The sequence below is a fragment of the Caretta caretta genome, chromosome 1, assembly GCF_965140235.1.
Source record: "Caretta caretta isolate rCarCar2 chromosome 1, rCarCar1.hap1, whole genome shotgun sequence".
NCBI lineage: Eukaryota > Metazoa > Chordata > Testudines > Cheloniidae > Caretta > Caretta caretta.
Genome location: NC_134206.1, coordinates 102,329,027 through 102,355,090, shown reverse-complemented (window position 1 = coordinate 102,355,090; position 26,064 = coordinate 102,329,027). Strand labels below are relative to the sequence as shown.

The window sequence follows — 26,064 nt, the reverse complement described above, 5'->3', positions numbered from 1 at the left end:
GCTTTTGGAAATTTAGTCAGCCAAGTAATTAGTTGCAGATTTGTGAATAGAACCTGAAACTCCCGACTCCATCTTTCATGCTCTGATACCCTTCCTCCTATTCTTTGTTTAAGCAGACACATAGTTCTGTCTTTTGCCATCTCTGTATCCACCGGCTAATAGAAGAACATTGCTAAGCAAAGATTTTTCTAGATGGAAAGATGCAGAGATTGTCCTCTACGATTGTCATCATGGAACACATAGCAAGTTAATCAAACAGATCACACGTTCCTGCTTGTCACTAGATTTTTCTCCCTTCTCTGTTAAAAGCAAGTGTTGGCAGTCTACCCATTTCCCTTTGCATCTGCCATCTAAACCCTGTGATAGGTGCAAAAGACTTTAGTCAGCATCCAACATGTCATAAAAAAGACTGTCAGGCATCTCAGCATCCCAGTGATAGTTGTCTTGATGCCAAGGAAGTCTATGAAAAAAACATGACTCTTCCCCTCATCATAATATAAGCACCTGCTCCTGCTGCATTACCAAGGATTCTAAAACTAAATGGTTTCTAAATGCATTACATACATTCATCATAAAAAGTGAAGTAAAGATGGTGATAGCAACAGAAACCACTGAATCGCAACCTTCTCATACATGTTCATTTCCGTACAGGAACAGGTGATAGACAAAAGCATTTTACTTTTTGGATGAATTTCACAAGTGATTTAATTATTGGTATTCATGCTGTGGATTTCAATTTTCCTTGCAAAGTGTGAAATTGATTATTCATCACAACACAAAGCAACACTCTCTTAACAGCTAAAGTGATTTTATTAATAGGAAAGTGCTCCTCCTTTCCATCAATGAACAAAGAGAACTTGCTGGGTTTTGTCTAACTTCAATTTGCCTTTATGCACAGTCTGCTTCTCAGAGCAATTAAGGATTAGTCAGTACTGCACCTGTGCAAATGAGACCATCATGTTTGTCACAGTCTCTGTCGTCACATTCACAAAATTCCCCTGAAATGTACCATTCCTGGGATGAACAGATGCACTTTCCACAGTGACAGGAACCTGAAATCACAAAGATTATTACTTGCAATCATAGGGCACCAGCACTTTTCAGGCTGGGATATAACATCTCAGACCCATGCAAAATTGCCATCTGACAAGCTACTGTCTAAAAGAAGATCATCAAGCTAAAAGCTTATTGAATAAAATGATCCTTTACAGGTCAGCCTGAGTATGAAGTGGTGTTCTATGTAATGCCTTGATTTTGCTTCTTTTATTTATTCAGGACTCACATTTAGAAGTTTTGCTTTTGTTCCAGAGCATCACAATCAAGGCTACTCTTCCCAGGAGCTGTTCTGCTTTGTGGCTAGATGAATCAAAATCATGCCTGGTCCAACCTTATTGAAGTCAATAAAATTGCATTGAGATGAAAAATGGCCCATACTGTTTAAGGCACACAAATAGCACCTTGCTGCTCTCTGACCTTTTCTTTCCATTTGTTCTGGATCACTACGGGTTGGATTTTCAAAAAGACTAAGTGCCTTAGGAGTACATGGTACATTGACTTTCAATAGGATATGCTCCTAAGTCACTTTAAAAATCCCACTCTTTCCCACATTTCAAGAGGCTTTCCTTTATTACAGTAGGGAGCCATCAACGTGCTCAGTGCTGTACAAACCAGAGAAACACATGATGATCCAGCCCCAGAGAATGTGCAATGTACCTTAGACAAAGATATTTAATTCACAGAAATCTATACAGGGCCTGATCTAAAGCGCATTGCAGTCAAATTTGCATCTTTCCGTTAAGTTCAGAGGGCTTTTGCTCAGGCCCACAGTCAAAACTCAAAGTGGAAACTTTCCTTTAAATTTTGAGCTGCGTAAATCAATTGAACATTCCCCAGAAAAATCTCCACAACAAATCCTGTACTATTTATCAATTGAATCTATTCCTATTAATTAAAAACTTCAAAGTAGCACAGGTACTGACCCTCTTTAAAAACGTAACATTCACTGAATTACTGTAGGTTGATCAGAGTTAATTTACTGCGTTAGCGTAGCGATAAGTTGTCTTAAACTATAACATACTGTAATATACAAATAAAGGACTTATACTTGGGAACAGAGACTTTAACATGAATTTCTCTATGGTTTATTAACATGCTGCCTATTAAACTATGCAAATAGGGAAACATTAACTTTTAACCGAGGGTAAAATATTTCAGTGCACAAAGAGGCAATGGAGGAAAGCACATACAGTAAGATAATTTAAAGATTACTGTACTGGCCAAGCTTATATTTCATTATGTATTTGAGATTGATTTAAGCCAGGTGTTTCTATTTCCAAATCAACTAGAAAGCACCAACAGCTACACCTGTTGATGCCAAGAAGAGCCAAACAGGATGTGAATTTTAGCAAGAAACATTAAGAAGAAAGCAGAGTATTGTAACTCACAGCTAACCAAGACTTATTAAAGGTATTTTGTAGACAATACAATACATGTAACATGTAAAGGGAACTTAAATAAATCAGAAAGAAAAGGAGTACTAGTGGCACCTTAGAGACTAACCAATTTATTTGAGCATAAGCTTTCGTGAGCTACAGCTCACTTCATCGGATGCTCATGCTCAAATAAATTGGTTAGTCTCTAAAGTGCCACTAGTCCTCCTTTTCTTTCTGCGAATACAGACTAACACGGCTGTTACTCTGAAACCTTAAATAAATCAGGTTCCATAATGCATCAGTATGTTACAAAGTCTCTTTCCTGCCTTGGGAGCCTCCGCACTTTAATTAAAAATAGTCTAATTAGTTAGGGTAGTTTTCCTGTAATTCTGGCCAGATCCTTTTTGTCTCACTGACTAACCTGAGTCCAGCATAGTCACAGCAACCATCTGCTGCCCTCCAGCTATTTCTGAAGCAGCAGCAGCATGGTGGGTGTTTCTGTTTTCACTGTTAAGAATATTTACTATAGGCGGCGAGCCAAGATTTTGAAAAGTGACTAGTAACGCTTGATGTATGTTAAAGGGGCCTCATTTTCAAAAAGTACTGAGCAGTCACCCTGTGAAAACTAGTATCGCAAGTTGACATCCAAACACTGAGGCTTCCCCTAATCAGTTGTCACTGTGGAAAAATGTTGGCCAGAATTCCTGCGAAGATTTAGTAGCTGTGAAGCTAGGTACTCACTAGTGCATAGGCTATTGACAAGCCAGTTATTTCACAAACAACAGCACTGGTATGCAGAGAACTGGCTCAACATTTGGCCTTACATTAGGACTTCTGGACCCTGCCATTCACTCTAGCTACAGACAATATTTACAAACCTGCATGCCTAAAGTTAAGGTCCCAAATTCATGTTTAGGCATGCATGGGGAGATTTTCAGAAGTGCCTACCGCCTGGTCTACACTCACAAGCCTTACTTACTAGTAGAATTGTTTCCATGGGAGGAGGGGGTGACTTTATTTTGATTGTATTTTTACTGATATAGTTATACCAGCAAAAGCCCTAATGTGGACACAGTTTTACTGGCAATACCAGTTTAGTTATTCCCCATCCCATAAAAGAATAAGCTGCACCAGTATAAGCATATTTATACAGATATGACTACATCCACATTAGCAGGATTGTCCTGTTTTAACTATGCCAGTATAGCTAAAGTGGTATAAATTTTATGTGTAGACATACTTCAAGTTGTCAGTGGGAGTTGTGCTCTTAAATCAAAAACGCTTTTGAAAAGATATTTCACCCTTGTTTCCTAAATAGCAATTTAGTAGCCTTAGTTTAGGCAATCGGATTTGAAAATTTTAGCCATAGACCACTGCGTATAACTTACCTTCAGGCTGCTCCAACTTACATGGGAGACCAGACAGATACCTGACCAGCCCCAGCATCAGGGTGGTCAAAGGTGGCTTTATACCATCTTGTCTTTCCACCCCCTGGTTCTGTGCCAAATGCAGCTTGGCCAGATGTGAAGATCTGGCCTCAAACTAAAAAGTTCAAGCTGCAGGGTCAGATTGTGGGGTCTGGCTAAGGAGTTCTCAGAGCAGGAGATGGGGCTTGGGAATGACAGCATCCTGCCATCTTTACAATGAGGAATAGCTGTTCAATTATTTTGCCTTTAAAGTTACAAAAAAATTGTTTATACTTATTTAGGATCGTAAATTGCTCGCTGGCTTGTTTTAATCATTTCTGTTCACCTCTAACTATTTATAATAACAATTACCCTGAGACCACATCTGTGCAGAGAAGAATTTTAGTCTTTGGTTAAAATGGAGTAAATCCCAAAGATCATTGCTCTCCTGTACACGTTTCAAGGTAAAGACAGCATTGTTTGATCGAAACAATAGTGAAATTGTGTCATTTCCTTCTTCAACATTTTGCCTGTGGGTGGAATTTCCTCATTTTCTGTAGTATTGGGCCTGTTGATGGGAAAATAAACAGTATAACTGTGATGGGGTGTTCATCCCACACTAGCTTAGGAATGGGCCAATTACATGAATAGGCCTCAACTGAAGGGAATTAGGTGGCCTAAGTAACCCCAGAGGGATGATGGAGCCCCTCTGAGAAGAAACAGGCACAGCTAGTATAAAGCCAGGAAGTCAGTAACAAAGCAGGACTGCCGTGAGGGAGTCTGCAGCCACTCTCTGGGTGTAGAGTGGGAAGAAAGGAAACCCAGGGGAGAGTAGATACCTCCAGGGATCTAGCCCTAAAGGCAGGGTTTACCCAGAAGGTGGTGGAGCGAAAGCCTAGGAAAGGTCTCCAAGAAACAGCAGCAAATTGAGACGCTGCAGACATTGGCTGATGACTGGACAGTCCCTGAGGTGGAACCCAGAGTAGAAGGTGGGCCCCAGTTCCCCTACCAGCCACTGGGGAAGTGGCACCATCAGGAGAGTGGGGGAGAAGACTATCATTTTGGATGGAGAGACTTTGATAACTCCCGGAAGGGGAAAACACACAGCGATCTGGCCAGAATGCCATGCCACAAAGAGAGTGCACCCTGAGTTGCAGAGAGAGAGAGAGAGAGATGGGGCAGCAGGGTACACCAACAAGCAACAGAAAAGGGAGGAGCTAATCCTCAGAGCAGCCAGGAGGAGGCACCCTAGCAGTGAAGGGAGCCTGGTACAATAATCAAGAACAGAATTCTGACCCATTACGTTACCTAAAGAGAGAGGGCCAGCTCTTTAGCCCTGGTTACATTCCTTTTGCACCAAGTTAAAACTCCCACAAAAAGGCAACGAGGGAGATGCCTGATGCAGAGGAACCCTGCAGCCAGCTTTACACCAGCTGCCGCTGCTCCTTGTCCACACTGGGGAGGCTATGGAAGAAGCAGGGGCATGGCTGGAGCAGGTGGGGTCAGAAAGTACGGCACTCCAGAGCCAGCAGCATCGTCCCCAGGAGACCATTCCAGTTGGCATAAATTGGTGGTGGCTGCTGGAACTTGTGCCAGAGGTTGGTTCAGCCTCCTACCGCCCCCCCTTTGCTAGCCCCAGCATCAAAGAAGGCAGGATGTAGGCTTGGACCCATGTTTCGTCTCCCACATTGGTCTGCTGGGGGGGCGGGGAGGAGGTGTGAGTGTGAGATATTTTTATGTGGGTGGTTTACACCATAGCGAGCCAGAAATCCTCTTTCCAGTGAAATAAATTGTTCCAAGCCTGGGAGAGAATACCCCAAAAGAGCTTAGTTTAGTTATATTTCAGAAGCATCTAATAATTATTTCTCTCTCTAGGCCAAACCTATACAGCTGGACTCATATGAAGGCAGCCAGGACTTCCAGCTGGAGATGTGAAAAAACACAACAGTGCAGATAATATGTTTTAAAATGTTTTTAAAGGGGGGGGAGAAGTCTTAGGGAGATTGTGGGTATTGCCAAGGCCTTGCTTTCCCCTCGCATGGCTTTTGGACAGGCATAGCAAGTGCTGCTGCTCAACATGGACCCCACAGTGCTACCTGAGGCACTCTGCTTTCCTTTATTAGCGCCGCCGTGCCGCGGGCAGCCCCTGCCACTCAGCAGCACTCAATCAACTAGCATAATTTAGTTCATAGGATACAACTACCCAAGACAGATGCAGACAAAAACAGCTCTGTGAAATCCCATGCTGTTAGCAAATGGCACTGGAGAGCAAAACAGCTGAATGCATGTGCACGTAGGGAGCGTTTGACACAGTGGGTGTGATAACGAGGTTAGATGCATTATAAAGCCAGTTATACCAGCCCTCTAACAATGGGTGACTTTGGAAGAAAGTGTTATTAAACAACAGTAACCCACGTCCATACATTTTAATCTTCCAGAAGAGTGATGTAAGGTAGCTCAGCTACCAATGCATTGCTTACCCTTTCCTGAGCACAATATGCCATTGGCTGATTCACAAAAGCTTTTGCTCTCATCTTCTGTCATGTTGCACTTTCTTGGGTGTTGACACAACTGTCCAAACCATCCATCCTCGCAAACGCATCGACCGCAAGAACAGAGGCCGTGGCCTGTAATGACAGCAGGGGAGCAAGCATGTTACACAGACAGGAGAAATTACCTACATTTCTAGCTGAGGAAAACACTGAGGCAGCTCGGCATGGAATTGCCTAATTGAACCCCCAGGCAGGGCTCATTCTGGGTCAGAATGTACTGGTACAGCAGGCCTACGAGACAGGAAGTATTATCGTCTTCAGCTATCCTGGCCTTGTGCTAAGCAAGGTGGCCCGGTAATGTAAAGAATAGCTGGGCTCTGGCCTCTCAATTCCCTATCCCCAGCTCTTCTCCCTTGCAAGAGCCCTTGCCCTCCTCTGCTTCCTGTGGCTCCTGTCCCACCATACCAGCTAGCACATTGGGCATACCACAGAGCTCTCTCTCTCTCTGGGATGGGATGATCCATATGCCACAGCACAGTACAGCATTAACAAAATAAGTGGCTGGCAGAAAGGGGTGGACATTTGGCAGAGTCATCTGAATCAACAGATAAGGCTGGCAGGGAACGTGCAGGGCCCATCACAGGCAGCTGCACCTATGTTCCACAGTTCTTAAAGGGAAGAGTAGGAACTGAGAAGGTGGTGAGGCAGATAACTACATGATTGCCTGCTTAGGAGCGAGTGAGTAGGATGGTAGCTGGTCAGGGAGAGGAGGTAGGTGAGGGAGGCCAGAAATCTGGAGTTTGGGGACAGGCCTTGGGAATATTTTTGGTCTCTTTCCAAACTTTTGAAAATCCCTCCCCTGAGGAGCGCAATGGGCATAGTCTTGTCCTCAGTCCTAGCCCCAGCTGTTAACTCACACTAGCCCCATCAGGACCAGTGACAGGCATCCAAGTGCAAAGTCTGACAGCTGCTGCTTGTGCTACTGCATGACACCTCACGCTGTCTTCTTATAACAAAGATGAGGAGCAAATGGCGAGGTGTCACAATGGATTCCTTTCACAGGCGTGGCTGGGCCTGACTGTAGGAGTTAAGGCAAGGCGTCCTAAGGGCAGATGGCATGCAGAAGAGGGTGCGAGGGAGAACAGGAATCCACTAGCAATCCCTCGGGATATATATATATATATCGGAGGTGGCTGATTAAACATGAACTCATCATGGCTCTATTCCTGGTACTGTGATGATGGACTGCTGAATTTTAAGTGTCTCATTTTAATCATGCAGAAACATGGTAATAGGGTCTCAGTTATGTATACCCTCATTTATCACATCCTTCCCCTTACGTCTACCTACCGACACATGGGCAGCTGGTCTGGAAAGCAAGCTATTAATCAATCTGTGCTGGTCAGAGAACGCTAGTGACAATGTTTATTCAGATCACTTTGATATTTCAGGATTAGATGCTTGCTGAAATGAGAAATGTGAATGACAATCTGAGTCTCCCTTCCTCATGCTCAGAAGCACTCAGCTCTCACTTTAACAGATTCTGTTCAGTCACAGGGTTTAGCTTTCCATTCTCTGCAGCTGGAGCGCTATGATTATTCTTTCCACATTATCACATGTCCCCTGAGAGTGATTGCCTAGGTTATGGTATTGCCTAGGTCAACAGAGCAATGGAGAGAAGAAGAAAAGCCAGGGGATAAGGAGCTCAGCAAGACACCCCAGCAACAACTGTCAGTGAAACTGACGGAGATGCAAGATTAAACAGAGGAGGAACAAACGAAGAGAAAAGAGACTGGCTTGTGAGTTGCCAGCACAAAGATGATGGTTGACATTTTGTGAGTGCATAAGGGCACTTAGGGACATGACGCAGGTGAAGAGAATGAGATTGAAGGTACGGCCCTATATGATCCCCTAGAGTGGGGCTGTTGGGGAATAGAATTCATCAAAAGAGATCAGAAAAATAGTAAGAGAATCAAGCCAAAAAATAGTCCAACGAAGTGTCAAGGGAGGATATGATGTCAAGGAGGGTGAAGTGATAAATGGCAGTGGAGAGGGCAAGAAGGATATGAATGGAATAAGTTCCCTGAGGTGTGACCTGGAAGAAGTTACTTGAAACTTTGTGGGCAGCAGTTTCAGTGGAGTGGAGGAGGTGAAAGCCAGTCTGGAGGATGAAGGAGGAGGAGGGGCATCAGTTGTAAATGGCTCATTATATGAGTTTAAAGGGGAAGGGGAAGAGGGACCTAGTGGAGAGACAGCTGGGGTCAAGGGTTGGCTTTTTGAGGATGAGGAAAATGAGAGCATTCTTGTACTTAGAATAGGGGAGATTAAAGAGGAGGGGGAGTGAGTGATGAAGGGACCAAAAAGGTTGGCAGGTGGGAGGAGATGGGGACAAAGGCACAGATGGAGAGATTACTCTGAGTTCTCATTTTCTCTCTCTAAGTGACAGGTGAATAAAGAAAAAGGTGCTGAGAACGGGGAAGAGGGAGGCCACAGTGGCCTGGGATGATCTTGAAGAATTTGGAGAGATCCTGAAAAGGGAGGGAGGAGACCACAGGAAGGGGAAAGGTTTGAAGAAGGGAATTAAAATCACAAATAAGCAATTTGCTTTGTTAGCCTGGTCTCAGTGTACTTCACATGGGAGGCAGTGGAGCAGTGAATGTAAAGAAACATTTGTAGTGAAAGAAATCTGTGGAGTCCTTAGAGGTGATCAGTGGCACGGGACCAGAAATGGAGGAAGCCAATGTTGGAAGTGAGTGGAGAGGAGGGAGCGGGAGTGAACCCATGACTTTAAATGAAGACAAACATCTGCAACATGTGTTGCCTAAGGAACAAACATAATATAACAATATTAGCATACACCTGCCACTGATAAATTATGGTATGAAGTTGAGGTTGTCCTGTCCAGCAACACCTTTGGGATTCAGGGTGTCAGTACACTATCACTCCTAGAAATTATGTTTGGGAGTTGGTATGAGACTCCAACTATTTTCCTCAGAGAGCTCTGTAGCCTTCTCCATAGATTGGCTACACAACTCTAAACACCTCCTTCAGAATGCACCAATATTGCCGTGACTGATGGTCAGGACGGGTGAGACTCTGGCAGAGATATGGGTTGGCACAGACACAAGATAGACTAAGTTCCACTCTTTTATTTACAAGGATGTAAATTACTGAACAGTGATATTAGAGGTCAAGAGCAGAACAGCTGCAGTACAGAATTTCCAGGACTCCAGTAGAACAGCCAGACTCAAATTCTTAGCCAAATGCTTTGTCTCAAAACACTGTCCCAGCTGATCTGTAACTCCTTTGCAAACACACTGCATTATTTAGCATGACTATGGGCTTGTCTTCACTGCAAAGTTAACTTGAGTCATAATTTAAGTGTTGACTCTGACTCTGACTCGATTCCAGTCCAGTCCCTCAACTAGAGCATTTTGATGCTTTAAACTCAAGTTGGCTAAAATGTGTTCACTGGCAACATGCCCACTCCACAACACTGCTAGTCCTCCAGTGTCTTCCCACAATTCCTCCCATATGCCAAGAAGGACTGACAAGTTTTCCCACAATTCACTGGAAAGGAATCAGAGTGTCTCTGCTTACTGCAGCACAAAACCCCCTGGGATATGCCCCCAGACGCCATAGCGACACCAATGAGGGAGTGCAGCAGCAGTGAGGATGCAGTAATTTGGATAGTGCATTTCAGTGTGGCTGTTCACACCCACATTAGGCTCACTGGGTATTCAGACCAGGGTACCACTCATCCAGGCTAACTCTGCAGGAAAGACATACCCATATACAAGTGAGTACAGTGCTAGTATGGACACAACAGCTTGAATATTATTATTTCACTGTGTGGTTGAGGTGTAACTCACGTGTAGATAATGCCAGTTAACTCTGCCGTGAAGACATATGGTTGTCACTCAAAATCACCACTCCAGCCACCTGATCTAGATGTCAACCAAAAACAATCCTGGATTGCAGCTGCTGTGTCTGTACAAGTGACTTGCACAAAAGGAAACCATTTGCAACACAAGAGAGTTCCTCGTATAAGTTATTGTATTGCTAAAGAATCTCTGCCTTTGAGGCAATGGGTGATTACAGCCTCTGAGGAGAGAGACAGCATGGTCCTCTAAATCCCCCTTTTAAATATTCTATTAACTCAGCTCACAAAAAGAGATAGGTGGACCTGTAATGGACACCTCTCTGCCACATCTCATAAAGGAGACAGTAATAAATCAATTAATTTTGGCTACTGTTTATTTTTCACAGCCAGCTTGTCCAAGAGTTCACTCGCATTCACAGTTATCCAAAAAAGTTCTCCTATGGCTTCATTAGCACCAGAAGCCACCTCCTCCTGGCAAGCGTTTGGTTTCCCGGAAAGGGTCATTTTCCACTAGCTCAAGCTGTGTCTGTACTACTTTATATTTGGCTCTCCAGGTCATGATGTGGCCAAAAAAATGCTAGACAAGGTTGAACTTTTGAAGGGGGAGGGCAATAACAGAGCTCATCAGCTAATGGGCCGTGGGGCTGCGCATAGAGTTTCTGCAGAGAATTTCTTCTATAAAATCAAACCAGAGTAGGTGAACTCAAACAGTGCCCATTCTGGTAAACACACATTTGTATGTCTTATTAAAAATATGCCATGAATCTGTATTATCCTAATATTAATATACATTAATATCCAATTTATATTATTTAAAAATTAATATAAATTCTTCAGTCAAAGTTAGATTATAATTAGGATATAAATAATATGGTCTATTTTACTGGTTCATTAACACTCAGGCTGAGGGCCTGTAAAGAAAATACAAGGGGAACAAGGAAAAGATTAATGAATCCAGGGCTACCCAGGAATTCAGTTGTTACCATACAAACTTAGGTCTGGTCTACACACAGTTGTTGTGCCAGTATAATTATTTCAGACAGGGTATTTTGTTTGTTATTTAATCACAATAGTTACAGCTGTACAGCCCCCTAGTGTGGATGTAGTTATATTGGTGCCTTATGCTAGGATAGTTTAGTCTCTTCCCACACAGGACTAAGCTATACTGACATAAACTCATACCAGCATAGCTGCATCTGGCCTAGGGGTGTTGTTCTGCTCTAACTGTTCCAGTATAGTTAAAGTGTTTTATGTTTAGACAAGCCCTTAAAGCAGGAAGTAGTGACAGAGCTCCTGTCCATCTGCTCCAGAAATACAGCCCCCAACCATTTGAACTCCTGATAGCAGACACTTAAGCATGTCTGACAATCCAGCCAGCAGAAGGAACTGCATGTAAACCATTAGCCAGCACACTGCAAGAGGGAAGGACAAAACCAAGGGAAATGTTCAATTTCAATCAAGGCCATCCCTAGCTATTTTGGTGCCCTACGCAGCCCTCCTGCAGGGGGATGTGTGGGGCCCCAAGCCTCCACGGGCAGATGGCCACTTCCTGCGGGAAGGGGAGTGATGCGGCCCCAACCTGCTAAACCCCACTGGCTCCCAGCCGCGTGCTGGGGCATGGTTCCCCCCTCTCCCCAAGCCTGGGAGCGAAGCAGGCTGGGACCGGGTCACTTCACTTCCCACACAAAGTGGCCAGCCCCCATCCCCCACAGTGGCCTGGGGCGGGGCCTGGAGCCCCAGGCTGCTCTGCTCCCCTGGCTCCCAGGCTTGGGGGAAAAGCGCCCCTCAGCACTTGCCGGCTGCGCAGCTGGGAGCCAGGGGAGTGGAGCAAGCTGGGGCCGGGTCACTCCACTTACCACATGGTGAGTGCAGGGTCGGGCCTGGCTGCAATCTTCAGGGGAGTGGGGGCGGGGAAGGATCGGGGGCCTGGGGAAGAGCCGGAGCAGGGGCTGGAGCAGCTGCACAAGGCACCGGGAAATGTGGTGCCCCACATTTCCTGGTGCCCTACGGAGCTGTGTGCTTTGCATATGGGTTGGGACGGCCTTGATTTCAATAGTAACTTACCACATGAAAGCTTATGCTCTAATAAATTTGTTAGTCTCTAAGGTGCCACAAGTCCTCCTTTTCTTTTTGCGGATACAGACTAACACGGCTGCTACTCTGAATCCTACTATTAAGTCACGGCCAATAAGACAGCTGTGGCAGACCCCCAATTTGCCATCTCCTTCCAGCCTTTCACTGGTGTATTGCTGGTTCCCAGAATCCTACTGATCCCTCTGCTGAAATTAAGTGCTATCCTGCCCCTTCTAGGGGTATGTCTACACTACGGAATAAGGTCGAATTTATAGAAGTAGGTTTTTTAGAAATCGGTTTTATATATTGGAGTGTGTGTGTCCCCACAGAAAATGCTCTAAGTGCATTAAGTGCATTAACTCGGCAGAGTGCTTCCACAGTACTGAGGCTAGAGTCGACTTCCGGAGCATTGCACTGTGGATAGCTATCCCACAGTTCCCGCAGGCTCCGCTGCCCATTGGAATTCTGGGTTGAGATCCCAATCCCTGATGGGGCTAAAACATTGTCGCGGGTGGTTCTGGGTACATATCGTCAGGCCCTCCTTCCCTCCCTCCCTCCGTGAAAGCAAGGGCAGATAATCGTTTCGCGCCTTTATTCCTGAGTTACCTGTGCAGACGCCATACCACGGCAAGCATGGAGCCCGCTCAGGTAACCGTCACCCTATGTCTCCTGGGTGCTGGCAGACGTGGTACGCCATTGCTACACAGTAGCAGCAACCCCTTGCCTTGTGGCAGCAGACGGTACAATACGACTGGTAGCCGTCATCGTCATGTCTGAGGTGCTCCTGGCCACGTCGGCTGGGAGCGCCTGGGCAGACATGGGCGCAGGGACTAAATTTGGAGTGACTTGACCAGGTCATTCTCTTTAGTCCTGCAGTCAGTCCTATTGAACCATCTTATGGTGAGCAGGCAGGCGATACGGATTGCTAGCAGTCGTACTGTACCATCTTCTGCCGGGCAGGCAAGAGATGAGGATGGCTAGCAGTCGTACTGTAGCTGAGCAGCCATGAGATGTGGATGGCATGCAGTCCTTCTGCACCATCTGCTGCCAGCCAAAGATGTAAAAGATAGATGGAGTGGATCAAAACAAGAAATAGACCAGATTTGTTTTGTATTCATTTGTGCCCCTTGGTTCACTCTACTTCCCTGTAAGCTAACCACCCTCCCCTCCTCCCTTCGATCACCGCTTGCAGAGGCAATAAAGTCATTGTTGCTTCACATTCATGCATTCTTTATTCATTCATCACACAAATAGGGGGGTGACTACCAAGGTAGCCCAGGAGGGGTGGTGGAGGAGGGAAGGAAAATGCCACACAGCACTTTAAAAGTTTACAACTTTAAAATTTATTGAATGCCAGCCTTCTTTTTTTTGGGCAATCCTCTGTGGTGGAGTGGCTGGTTGGCCGGAGGGCCCCCCACCGTGTTCTTGGGCGTCTGGGTGAGGAGGCTATGGAACTTGGGGAGGAGGGCAGTTGGTTACACAGGGGCTGTAGTGGCAGTCTGTGCTCCAGCTGCCTTTGCTGCAGCTCAACCATACACTGGAGCACACTGGTTTGGTCCTCCAGCAGCCTCAGCATTGAATCCTGCCTCCTCTCATCATGCTGCCGCCACATTTGAGCTTCAGCCCTGTCTTCAGCCTGCCACTTACTCTCTTCAGCCCGTCACCTCTCCTCCCGGTCATTTTGTGCTTTCGTGCACTCTGACATTATTTGCCTCCACGCATTCGTCTGTGCTCTGTCAGTGTGGGAGGACAGCATGAGCTCAGAGAACATTTCATCGCGAGTGCATTTTTTTTTTCTTTCTAAGCTTCACTAGCTTCTGGGAAGGAGAAGATCCTGTGATCATTGAAACACATGCAGCTGGTGGACAAAAAAAAAGGGACAGCGGTATTTAAAAAGACACATTTTATAAAACAGTGGCTACACTCTTTCAGGGTAAACCTTGCTGTTAACATTACATACATAGCACATGTGCTTTTGTTACAAGGTCGCATTTTGCCTCCCCCCACCGCGTGGCTACCCCCTCAACCTTCCCCCCTCCCTGTGGCTAACAGCGGGGAACATTTCTGTTTAGCCGCAGGCAAACAGCCCAGCAGGAATAGGCTCCTCTGAGTGTCCCCTGAAGAAAAGCACTCTATTTCAACCAGGTGACCATGAATTATATCTCACTCTCCTGAGGATAACACAGAGAGATAAAGAATGGATGTTGTTTGAACGCCAGCAAACATACACTGCAATGCTTTGTTGTACAATGATTCCCCAGTACGTGTTACTGGCCTGGAGTGGTAAAGTGTCCTACCATGAAGGACGCAATAAGGCTGCCCTCCCCAGAAACCTTTTGCAAAGGCTTTGGGAGTACATCCAGGAGAACCGCGAATGCCAGGGCAAAGTAATCCTTTCACATGCTTGCTTTTAAACCATGTATAGTATTTTAAAAGGTATACTCACCGGAGGTCCCTTCTCCGCCTGCTGGGTCCAGGAGGCAGCCTGGGGTGGGTTCGGGGGGTACTGGCTCCAGGTCCAGGGTGAGAAACAGTTCCTGGCTGTCGGGAAAACCGGTTTCTCCGCTTGCTTGCTGTGAGCTATCTACAACCTCATCATCATCATGATCTTCTTCGTCCCCAAAACCTGCTTCCGTATTGCCTCCATCTCCATTGAAGGAGTCAAACAGCACGGCTGGGGTAGTGGTGGCTGAACCCCCTAAAATGGCATGCAGCTCATCATAGAAGCGGCATGTTTGGGGCTCTGACCCGGAGCGGCCGTTCGCCTCTCTGGTTTTCTGGTAGGCTTGCCTCAGCTCCTTCAGTTTCACGCAGCACTGCTTCGGGTCCCTGTTATGGCCTCTGTCCTTCATGCCCTGGGAGATTTTGACAAAGGTTTTGGCATTTCGAAAACTGGAACGGAGTTCTGAGAGCACGGATTCCTCTCCCCAAACAGCGATCAGATCCCGTACCTCCCGTTCGGTCCATGCTGGAGATCTTTTGCGATTCTGGGACTCCATCATGGTCACCTCTGCTGATGAGCCTGCATGATCACCTGCAGCTTGCCACGCTGGCCAAACAGGAAATGAGATTCAAAAGTTCGCGGTTCTTTTCCTGTCTACCTGGCCAGTGCATCTGAGTTGAGAGTGCTGTCCAGAGCGGTCACAATGGAGCACTCTGGGATAGCTCCCAGAGGCCAATACCATCAAATTGTGTCCACAGTACCCCAAATTCGAGCCGGCAAGGCCAATTTAAGTGCTAATCCACTTGTCAGGGGTGGAATAAGGAAATCGATTTTAAGAGCCCTTTAAGTCGAAATAAAGGGCTTCATCGTGTGGACGGGTGCAGGTTTACATCGATTTAATGCTGCTAAATTCGACCTAAAGTCCTAGTGTAGACCAGGGCTAGGACATGTCAGGTCTCTCATTCCAGAAATGATCAAACTTGACCCAGAGACTTTTCATTCTCAGAGAAGGAATAAGATAAAAGAAAAATAAAGAAGTATAAGCAGAAAGAGCTAAATGTGGCTGGTGAAGTCTAAAAAAGGAAACTTGAACTCACATAGTGGCTAACAAGGAAAACAGAACTATTGCAGACTAGGAAACCAGGCTCAAGGAGAGTACAAATGCATTACACTTGATTTTGTTGGTAAGGTTCTAACCAAGTACTTTCAGATAAACTTATAGGACAATCCTCTACGCACTGAATGCTGCTACAGAATCCCAACTAAGGGCAGTTCAGAGAAAGATTCAGAGAAGGCTTTTGGCACTTGGATTGTTTCACTGATATAAAAATTATATTAAGAGCAGCAGAAACTAGAAAAAGCTTATTTTAGACAGAAAATAACATTTTGTTATTCTTTAGATCTTGGTCTGGCCACCCATATCAGGAGAAGAGAAATTTCTGTAATTACAAAACAATGTATTGGAGGGTGCGAATGTAGTTGTATCATTTCTCAGTACACTCCCAGTGACTCGTAACAGTAAATCTTATTCATTTGGGGACAAAATGTTAATGATTAAGTTACCAGTTCAAATAAAACCAGAAAAGTTGAGCTAAGATTTGGATTCAACTTTACATTGGGTTTGTACTTTCATAAGCTTTTGTATTCTTACCTGTTTTTCTTTAAGTCAAAATAAGTCAAAACATGGATTATTTAATGAATGGATTAATCTTTGGCACTCCCATTACATAGAACTGTTTAGACCAAAGGGAAAATGAGGATTTGTTTGGATAATAGTACAGATTTAATGTAATCCCTTGCACAACGAGAATGGTCAGGTGACTCTGTCCAATTACTATTCTTCTTTCATCATATGAGTATTAATGAGAGAGTTCTCCATTAATTAATGAGAGAGTTGTCCAGTCAAAGATAAAAGTTAATATGGTAGCTGTGTTAGCTGTAAGGAGGAGTATTGATAATGTTTGTCTATGAATTCTGAGGGCATTCAATTTACTTAGTATTATCACCAAGACACTGGCTGATTATGAAGAATAGACAGGGTATTCTAATTATCAGAAGATGCTTAGTTTTGTTTTTGATATATATATATTGAATTCAATAAGACTGACCTTTTCCGTTCTCTTAACTGCTGCTTTCTCGTTTCTTTCACAAACAGGTGACATTCAAATTACTTCTTTTTGATGCATATTGTATTGAGTGGCTACTTAATTTAAATAACTCCTGTTTAGGCTATTTTATTTAATTGATTTATTTATTTATTTTTACTGACAACCAGATTTTCACTACAATTTTGTCAAATAACTACTTTCTGTAGATCAGCACCTTCACACCAATATTTTCTATCACCCCCAACCTCCATACATTTTTGTATATAATTTTCATGCATGAAAATAAGAAAGCTATGTCCTAAAATGTGTCTGTGTTCATACTAATCACTATTAAAACCAGAGTCATTTCAGAAAAATCAGTCAAATAGAATAGCAACCTTTAGAGCAACATTATCACAATTTCTTTTAAAATATTGTCTCTCTCTCTCAAATGAATTTGAAGTACTGCATAATACTATTTTCCATGACAGAAAAATAAATCAATGACAGAGTTTCCATTGTCTTATCAATGACATAAGAATAAATAATTTATTTGTAGCTATGATATAGCACAAAATCTGCAGTGTGCTTAGATTCTGTAAGATTTAGGAAATAAATTCCGATTCCTTGCTGTTGCTGATAATTTGAGCCTTTTCTATTAATGATAATGATCTATAGTACCTTTCATCCCCAAAAATCCCGAAGTCCCTTCCTGTACACCAATGATCACTTTATACACCACTGAAGGAACTTTGGTGGGCATGTGTGTGAACTGTTAATGATGCACAACAACACTACACATTACAAAACTATTTAGGGGCACACATGACGAGTTCAGCTTATGCAGGGATTGTGAAGTAGGCAGGTGGTAGAATGTACTGGCCATCAGCTGCATTTAACACTTCCACTCTTATGAAGAATGCTATTGGATCTTTAATTTATTTATGAAATGACCAAAAGTGATCAGTAGAGACACTATTTTTCATGTCTAATTTAAAAGATACCTTCTTCAGGAAAATGGCTCTTAATGCTGTGCTGGGCCATTGGGTCAATATTGATTGGGAGAAGAGCACTGCTTCTTGAATCAGGTCCCTGGTCTAAATATCAGCCCAATCTAATGCTGGTTACTTTGTGAGAGCTCGTGGGGCCATTGAATATGGTGGGATTGCTGTAGGTGTACCAGATGATACTAAAACACAATGGTCATTGAATATCAGCTGTTAAAGCCATTCCACACATTGCTGAGCATTGCTAACTTAAAAATACAAAAAAGAAAAATGTGATACCATTGGTAAATCTTCAATCAAAGTCAAAAAGTGAAAGTAAGATAATTTCCTCCATAGTTTTCCTTTAAATATCTGCACAGATTTCTGATACATTTTGATGATATCTATGTAAGAACTTCAGCACTGTGTAAAATATTATTGGGCACATGTGATCTGCCTCACTGTTAAAGACAGACATTTTGATATATTTAATTAAAATATTCAGTTCAGAGGCTTGTGGGATTGTTGTTGTTTCTTCTTTTTAAGATATAGATGTACTACAATCTACTGCTGCGGATAGTTTCCATTAATGCTCTTTTGTAACAAAATCCGGGGAAACAGGGAAAGCCACAAATTCATACAGAATTATTGCTTATTGAAATGAATACATACCCCCACAGACATTGCCATCCATATCTTCACACTGTCGATCATCACATTCACAGATTTTACCATGAACTCTGTTATCTCCTGGAGGGAAACAAGTGCACTGGCCACATTCACAATTCCCTGTAAGAAAACACAGTTGTTAGGGTCACAGCATCATCAAGATTTAACAGATTTAACAGAATGTTCTGCTCCTACAAAAACATAAAGCCCAAGTCAGTCTATGTTAGCTGAAGTGTAAACACTTGTAAGAAAGAAAACTATTGAAAACAAAATAATGTCATGTTGCTGGTGGGAATAGCATTAATTTTCTTTATTATTTTATTCTGGTCAGTATTCATGGGAATTTTATCACATGATAGCCCCTACCTTTACATAGCTGAACTATGGTATATGTTTCCTTATGTAATTAACTCTCCAAACTAATTCAAAACATTTGGTATGTGTGGTATGAACACCAAATGTGGATGCGATTAAAATGAAATCATCTAGAAAAGTAATTTACAGAGTGGCCCAGGAAAGCTTTCTAGCATGGGATAGTAGTAGCATAACTCGAACACTTTGGTACAAATTCCAAATAATAGGAAAGTAAAGAATTAATGCTCCTATGACCTATCCTCTTTCTTAAATGGAGGTGAGTCTGCACCTGCGGATCTGGATTTGAAGGACACAGCAGGGTGAAATGCAACCTCTGCAATATTCTTCCAGCCTCACCAGTCCTCTCTATACTGGGACTCCATAAAGTTAGAAGGGATAATGGAGCCAGCCATGCTCCAACAGATGCTCTTCCCCAATAACCTCATGAGCACTGACTGAGGCAGGGGCCTCTGGAAATATAGTATGTGACCATGTAAGAAAAGACTATCATAATGGATGGGATCTCCTAATGGATTTGATTTGGAAATCTCGACTTGACCAGTTTTTCCGCTCTTAAAAAAACAAACTCATAAAACATAATTGCAAGGCAACCTTAATCCTGGCATTTCCGAATTTTTCAGTGCTTGACTTTGCAAGCTTAAGGTTCATCTAATGTAGTATTTTGTATGCAATAACACTGTAGGGTGCTACAAATGTATATATCTAGGAATAATGCAATGCAATTGAGAATTTACATTAAATGTCAGGAAAAGGGTGCTAATGACAAAAATTATTAGGATGTGCAAGACATTTAGAATTTAACCAGAGAAAGCACTAGTCTGAATCAAAGCTAATCCCATTTTCAAAAGTGCCTTAGGCACTTAGACTGTCTCCTTGAAAAATCATTGTTGAATTTGGGACACAGTCTCCTAAATCACTCAGGGTATGTCTATATAGCATTATGGAGTCAGGAGGAGTGAGTAACCCAGCTCAAGTTGACAGACTTGAGCTAGCAGGGCTCACACTCGTGCTCTACAAATAGCTGTATAGACAGCACTTTGAAGTTGAAGACAGACCCTCCCACTCCCCTACCCCTAGGCTTCAGAGCCTGAGCCACAACTTCCAAGCACTGTCTATAGAGCTGTTTTTAAAGTACTAGCATGAGCTCTGCTAGCTCACTCTCTCAGCTTGGGCTGGGAGGGTCACACCTGCTGTCTCCAAAATGCTGTGTAGACATAATAAAAGTACCTTACGGAAATTTTACCAAAAGCTATTTTGAACTCTTCAAGGTTAAGAGTTGATTCAAATATGTATTGCTGTGATTTTGAAATGTTTTAAAAGGTACATTTTAAAAAAAAATCTTTTTATTGTGGTGACAAATAAGAATCTTACACAAATTAACTCATGCATTTTTTTCCTTTTACAAATAGTTCCAGAATCTTGTCATATAATGTAACTCCTTTCTACCTTTTTGACTACATTAGTAAAAATGGCGCTGTGTTGCTAGAGCAGTGACTTGATTTTAATTTTTAGTTTACATTTCAAAGAACCGGAATGATTGTTGGATCTGAGGTTTTGAATGTTTTCTTTTTCTGCTCAACCGGGGTGTACTCAAGTGACCTCCAGCAATTTTCACGTTTATAAACAAACAAATACATAAATAATCCTCAAGACAGCCAATTCCTCAGATAGACAGACCAAAGGAAAGACAGATGACTAGCATGCTGAGGAGGACTAAATTTCAGGTCACCACATAAAAGATGCCTCCCCAGAAAAATCAGCAGAGAGCATTTTCAGAACCCAGAGTGAGATAATCCGAGCCAGAGTACTAATTTATCAAACGCACCTGCACAGAAATAACAGCAGGCACACTCTCTATGACCTTATTCTCTTACTTCTTATTGTGATAACCATACATGCAGTACAAATTCAATCGTTTGAGAGTAATTAGAGGCTCACATGAAACCAAAAAGAGATCAGCACTTTACTTACATACTCTTTCTTTGACTTGAATACTAGGTTTACCATAGCAACCTGATTATGGAGGAAAAGCTACTACCAAATACATCCTAAACTCTCTTTAAAATTCCAGGGCATATAGAAACAATTAAACACTTGAGGACTATAATAGTCTGCACCTTTTCACCCAGGAAAGCCCGCACTACACCTTGTGAGGCTGAAGAGAAACAACTTGACTCCAGACATTTAATATCAAGTGGCTTCCCTTGCCTCTTGTTATACAGGGGTGGCCAATGTTTTTTGAGCTGTACAAAGAAAAGGAGTTCTTGTGGCACCTTAGAGACTAACCAATTTATTTCAGCATAAGCTTTCGTGAGCTACAGCTCACTTCATCAGATGCATACTGTGGAAAGTGTAGAAGATCCTTTTATACACACAAAGCATGAAAAAATACCTCCCCCCACCTCAATCTCCTGCTGGTAATAGCTTATCTAAAGTGACCACTCTCCTTACAATGTGTATGATAATCAAGGTGGGCCATTTCCAGCACAAATCCAGGGTTTAACAAGAATGTTTGGGGGCGCGGGTAGGAAAAAACAAGGGGAAATAGGTTACCTTGCATAATGACTTAGCCACTCCCAGTCTCTATTCAAGCCTAAGTTAATTGTATCCAATTTGCAAATGAATTCCAATTCAACAGTCTCTCGCTGGAGTCTGGATTTGAAGTTTTTTTGTTGTAATATCGCAACTTTCATGTCTGTAATCGCGTGACCAGAGAGGTTGAAGTGTTCTCCGACTGGTTTATGAATGTTATAATTCTTGACATCTGATTTGTGTCCATTTATTCTTTTACGTAGAGACTGTCCAGTTTGACCAATGTACATGGCAGAGGGGCATTGCTGGCACATGATGGCATATATCACATTGGTGGATGTGCAGGTGAACGAGCCTCTAATGGTGTGGCTGATGTTATTAGGCCCTGTGATGGTGTCCCCTGAATAGATATGTGGGCACAGTTGGCAACGGGCTTTGTTGCAAGGATAGGTTACTGGGTTAGTGGTTCTGTTGTGTGGTATGTGGTTGCTGGTGAGTATTCGCTTCAGGTTGGGGGGCTGTCTGTAGGCAAGGACTGGCCTGTCTCCCAAGATTTGTGAGAGTGTTGGGTCATCCTTCAGGATAGGTTGTTGATCCTTAATAATGCGTTGGAGGGGTTTTAGTTGGGGGCTGAAGGTGACGGCTAGTGGCGTTCTGTTATTTTCTTTGTTAGGCCTGTCCTGTAGTAGGTGACTTCTGGGAATTCTTCTGGCTCTATCAGTCTGTTTCTTCACTTCCGCACGTGGGTATTGTAGTTGTAAGAATGCTTGATAGAGATCTTGTAGGTGTTTGTCTCTGTCTGAGGGGTTGGAGCAAATGTGGTTGTACCGCAGAGCTTGGCTGTAGACAATGGATCATGTGGTGTGGTCAGGGTGAAAGCTGGAGGCATGTAGGTAGGAACAGCGGTCAGTAGGTTTCCGGTATAGGGTGGTGTTTATGTGACCATCGCTTATTAGCACTGTAGTGTCCAGGAAGTGGATCTCTTGTGTGGACTGGACCAGGCTGAGGTTGATGGTGGGATGGAAATTGTTGAAATCATGGTGGAATTCCTCAAGGGCTTCTTTGCCATGGGTCCAGATGATGAAGATGTCATCCATGTAGCACAAGTAGAGTAGGGGCATTAGGGGACGAAAGCTGAGGAAGTGTTGTTCTAAGTCAGCCATAAAAATGTTGGCATACTGTGGGGCCATGCAGGTACCCATAGCAGTGCCGCTGATTTGAAGGTATACATTGTCCCCAAATGTGAAATAGTTATGGGTGAGGACAAAGTCACAAAGTTCAGCCACCAGGTTTGCCGTGACATTATCAGGGATACTGTTCCTGATGGCTTGTAGTCCATCTTTGTGTGGAATGTTGGTGTAGAGGGCTTCTACATCCATAGTGGCCAGGATGGTGTTATCAGGAAGATCACCGATGGATTGTAGTTTCCTCAGGAAGTCAGTGGTTTCTCGAAGGTAGCTGGAAGTGCTGGTAGCATAGGGCCTGAGGAGGGAGTCTACATAGCCAGACAATCCTGCTGTCAGGGTGCCAATGCCTGAGATGATGGGGCGCCCAGGATTTCCAGGTTTATGGATCTTGGGTAGTAGATAGAATATCCCAGGTCGGGGTTCCAGGGGTGTGTCTGTGCGGATTTGATCTTGTGCTTTTTCAGGGAGTTTCTTGAGCAAATGCTGTAGTTTCTTTTGGTAACTCTCAGTGGGATCAGAGGGTAATGGCTTGTAGAAAGTGGTGTTGGAGAGCTGCCGAGTAGCCTCTTGTTCATAATCTGACCTATTCATGATGACAACAGCACCTCCTTTGTCAGCGTTTTTGATTATGATGTGAGATCCAGGAATACCAGGATAATTACACAGGCATATTTACCTGCTTAGGAGCCTAATATTTCCAAGCACTGACAGTCAGTCATTCTTTCTGTTATTTCTATACAATCCTGCTTTCCTCACTCAGACAAAACTCCCACTGTAATCAATACGAGTTTTACCTGAGGAAGTACTAGCTGAAAACTGAATAAGGACTTCCAATATTTAGCCCTTTTAATTTTACTCACCACTTACTATACACACTTTTTCATTTCCTATTGTCCAGCCAGTGCTTGTAAAAAGAATAACTAAAGTGAGTAGTGCCCAGTGTGATATTAAATCTGCCCCCTCACGCAATTCGCTGTGACCATTAGCATCATGAATTTGAAGCAATTTTTAGCTGCCTGCCGAAGGTAATTGAACCTTCTTTTCGTACAGGCAATTTTGATTTCAAAACAGTGTGCTAGAACTACGTAATTTGTAGAAAAACAGATTTCTGCCCTTTTATTGCCTGCAAAAACACCAGAAAGGTTCAGAACATAGAGCAACAAGGTAAAAGTGAACAGTAAATAAAAGAAATTTGTCTTCCTTCAGAAATATCTCCTTTCCCTTTCCATAGGGAGCACACATTTTTTTCTGTGCATTTTATTGTGAATTCAGGCATTTTATAAAAGAACAAGAAACGAAATGATTAATTTGGCTTTATCTAAAGCATTTGAAGCCAAACGGCAAAATTAGCTTCTGGCCCAAGCCGCGCTCGTGGTGGAACCATACCATGCTATGGGGAGGAATAGTACGTTACGGATGGTGTAAAATAGGAGATGGTCCCTTGAAGAGGGGTCATATCTTTAAGATAAAGCAGCATTCTACCTCTTGGTACGGCCAGCTCACTCTACCGGCTAGTGTGTGAGTAGGACCACGGCCCCAGCTCCTTGCCATCACTGGAGCACTGTTCACCCCAGGGTTTACCAAAGGAGAAGACCCTGCAAGTGCTGGGACAGCAATCATGACAGGACGTTGTGAAGGTATTGCCAGTGGCTAGGCTCCTTCCATACTCCCTCCCTGAACAGATCTGCGAGATAAAGCCTGTCTCAATTTAGCCCCTAGCATTTGCTCTCAGCAGGGCTAAAGATTGCTTCCACATAGACAAGTCCTGAGGTTCCTTATCAGCTTTTACTCCACTGTTTTGTCCACTTTCATGATTTTAAAGCCATTGCAGTGCTAGCAGGTGGTCCTAACTCCCAGATAACAAGTAAATTTCTAGCTTTTATGGTTTTAGGGCTTGGCTACACTTCTGCATTAGAACGCATTAAAGGACCCCAGGCGCACTAGCTCACTACCCTACCTGTCCACACTGGCAAGGCATATAGAGTGCTCTGACTCCGCAGCTAGAGTGCTCTTGGTACTCCACCTCGGCGAGTGGAGTAACTTTTGGTGCACCCCTGCTGGAGCACCGCGGCGCCAGTATGGACGCCCTGGTCTGTTAGTACGCTCCAATTGGCCTCTAGAAGTGTCCCACAATGCCTGTGCTAGCCACTCTGGTCATCATTTTGAACTCTACTGCCCTGCCCTCAGGTGATCAACCATCAGATCCGCCCTTTAAATCTCTGGGAGTTTCGAAAATCCCCTTCCTGTTTTCTCAGCAAGGCGTGGAGTGCTCTCAGCACATCTTTCCAGGTGTCGAACCTCCGAGTTCCATGCCTGAGTGAATCGTTCACCCTTCCCTTCACAAATGTTATGGAGGGTACAGCACGCAGATATAGCCGCGGGGATGTTGCCACCAGCCAGGTCCAGCTTCCTATACAGAGAGCACCAGCAGCCCTTTAAATGGCCAAAAGTACACTCCACAGTTATTCTGCATCGGCTCAACCTGTTGTTGAACCGCTCCTTGCTGCTTTCAAGGCTCCCCGTCATAAAAATAAACGGAAGGGTAACCACCCTTTCTGTATACAGTGCTATAAAATCCCTCCTGGCCAGAGGTAAAATCCTTTCACCTGTAAATGGTTAAGAAGCTAAGGTAACTCCGCTGACACCTGACCCAAAATGGCCAATGAGGGGACAAGATTCTTTCAAATCTGGAGGGGGGGGGGGGAACGGGACGGACAAAGGGTTTGGGCTGTCTGTGTGATGCTTTTGCTGGGAACAGATCAGGAATGCAGCCTTACAACTCCTGGAAAGTTAGTAAGTAATCTAGCTAGAAAATGTGTTATATTTTCTTTTGTTTAGTGGCTTGTAAAATAAGTTGTGCTGGAGGGAATGTATGTTCCTGTTTGTGTGTCTTTTTGTAATTTAAGGTTTTGCCTAGAGGGATTCTCTGTGTTTTGAATCTGATTACTCTGTAAGGTATTTACCATCCTGATTTTACAAAGGTGCTTCTTTTATCTTTTCTTTAATTAAAATTCTTCTTTTAAGAAGCTGATTGATTTTTCATTGTTCTTAAGATCCAAGGGTCTGGGTCTGTGTTCACCTGTACCAATTGGTGAGGCTTATTATCAAGCCTTCCCCAGGAAAGGGGATGTAGGGCTTGAGGGGGGATATTTTGGGGGAAGACATCTCCAAGTGGTCTCTTTCCCTGTTCTTTGTTTAAAATGCTTGGTGGTGGCGGCAACATACTGTTCAAGGACAAGGCAAAGCTTGTACCTTGGGGAAGTTTTTAACCTAAGCTGGTAAGAATAAGCTTAGGGGGTCTTTCATGCAGGTCTCCACATATGTACCCTAGAGTTCAGAGTCGGGAAGGAACCTTGACACTCCCTGTGTAGGGTTTCATGAGCCACGGCATTAAAGGGTAAGCGGGGTCTACAAGGATCACAATGGGCATTTCAACTTCCCCTACAGTGATCTTCTGGTCTGGGGGAAAAGTCCAAGCTTGCAGCTTTCTGAACAGGCC

The 26,064-nt window shown here is 43.7% G+C and overlaps 2 protein-coding genes across 3 annotated transcripts in view; both read right to left on the bottom strand.

The window, feature by feature from the left end:
- ITGBL1 (integrin subunit beta like 1) overlaps positions 1–26,064 on the bottom strand; it is a 249,310-nt gene that overhangs the window by 5,241 nt on the left and 218,005 nt on the right. Inside the window, exons 8-10 of one of the 2 annotated variants that reach the window (XM_048854457.2) lie at positions 18,475–18,591; positions 6,319–6,465; positions 939–1,052 (exon numbers count right to left, since the gene is read on the bottom strand). In XM_048854457.2, the coding sequence (XP_048710414.1) occupies positions 939–1,052; positions 6,319–6,465; positions 18,475–18,591 (378 nt within the window). The remainder of the gene's footprint in view (positions 1–938; positions 1,053–6,318; positions 6,466–18,474; positions 18,592–26,064) is intronic. The other variant, XM_075129677.1, reaches the window with a different exon arrangement.
- LOC125638573 (zinc finger and SCAN domain-containing protein 32-like) lies at positions 13,500–15,788 on the bottom strand. Its single transcript, XM_048854519.2, has 2 exons — positions 14,733–15,788; positions 13,500–14,144 (listed from the first exon to the last, which is right to left on the bottom strand). Exons 1-2 carry the CDS (start codon positions 15,286–15,288, stop codon positions 14,059–14,061), a joined length of 642 nt encoding a protein of 213 aa, XP_048710476.2. The 5' UTR covers positions 15,289–15,788; the 3' UTR covers positions 13,500–14,058.

Excerpts from the sequence above, each read along its gene's own strand:
- LOC125638573 (XM_048854519.2), bottom strand. The coding sequence starts at position 15,288 with ATGATGGAGTCCCAGAATCGCAAAAGATCTCCAGCATGGACCGAACGG. Across the intron at positions 14,145-14,732 it reads AGGCGGAGAAGGGACCTCCG|CTGCATGTGTTTCAATGATC; the intron begins GTGAGTATACCT and ends TTTGTCCACCAG.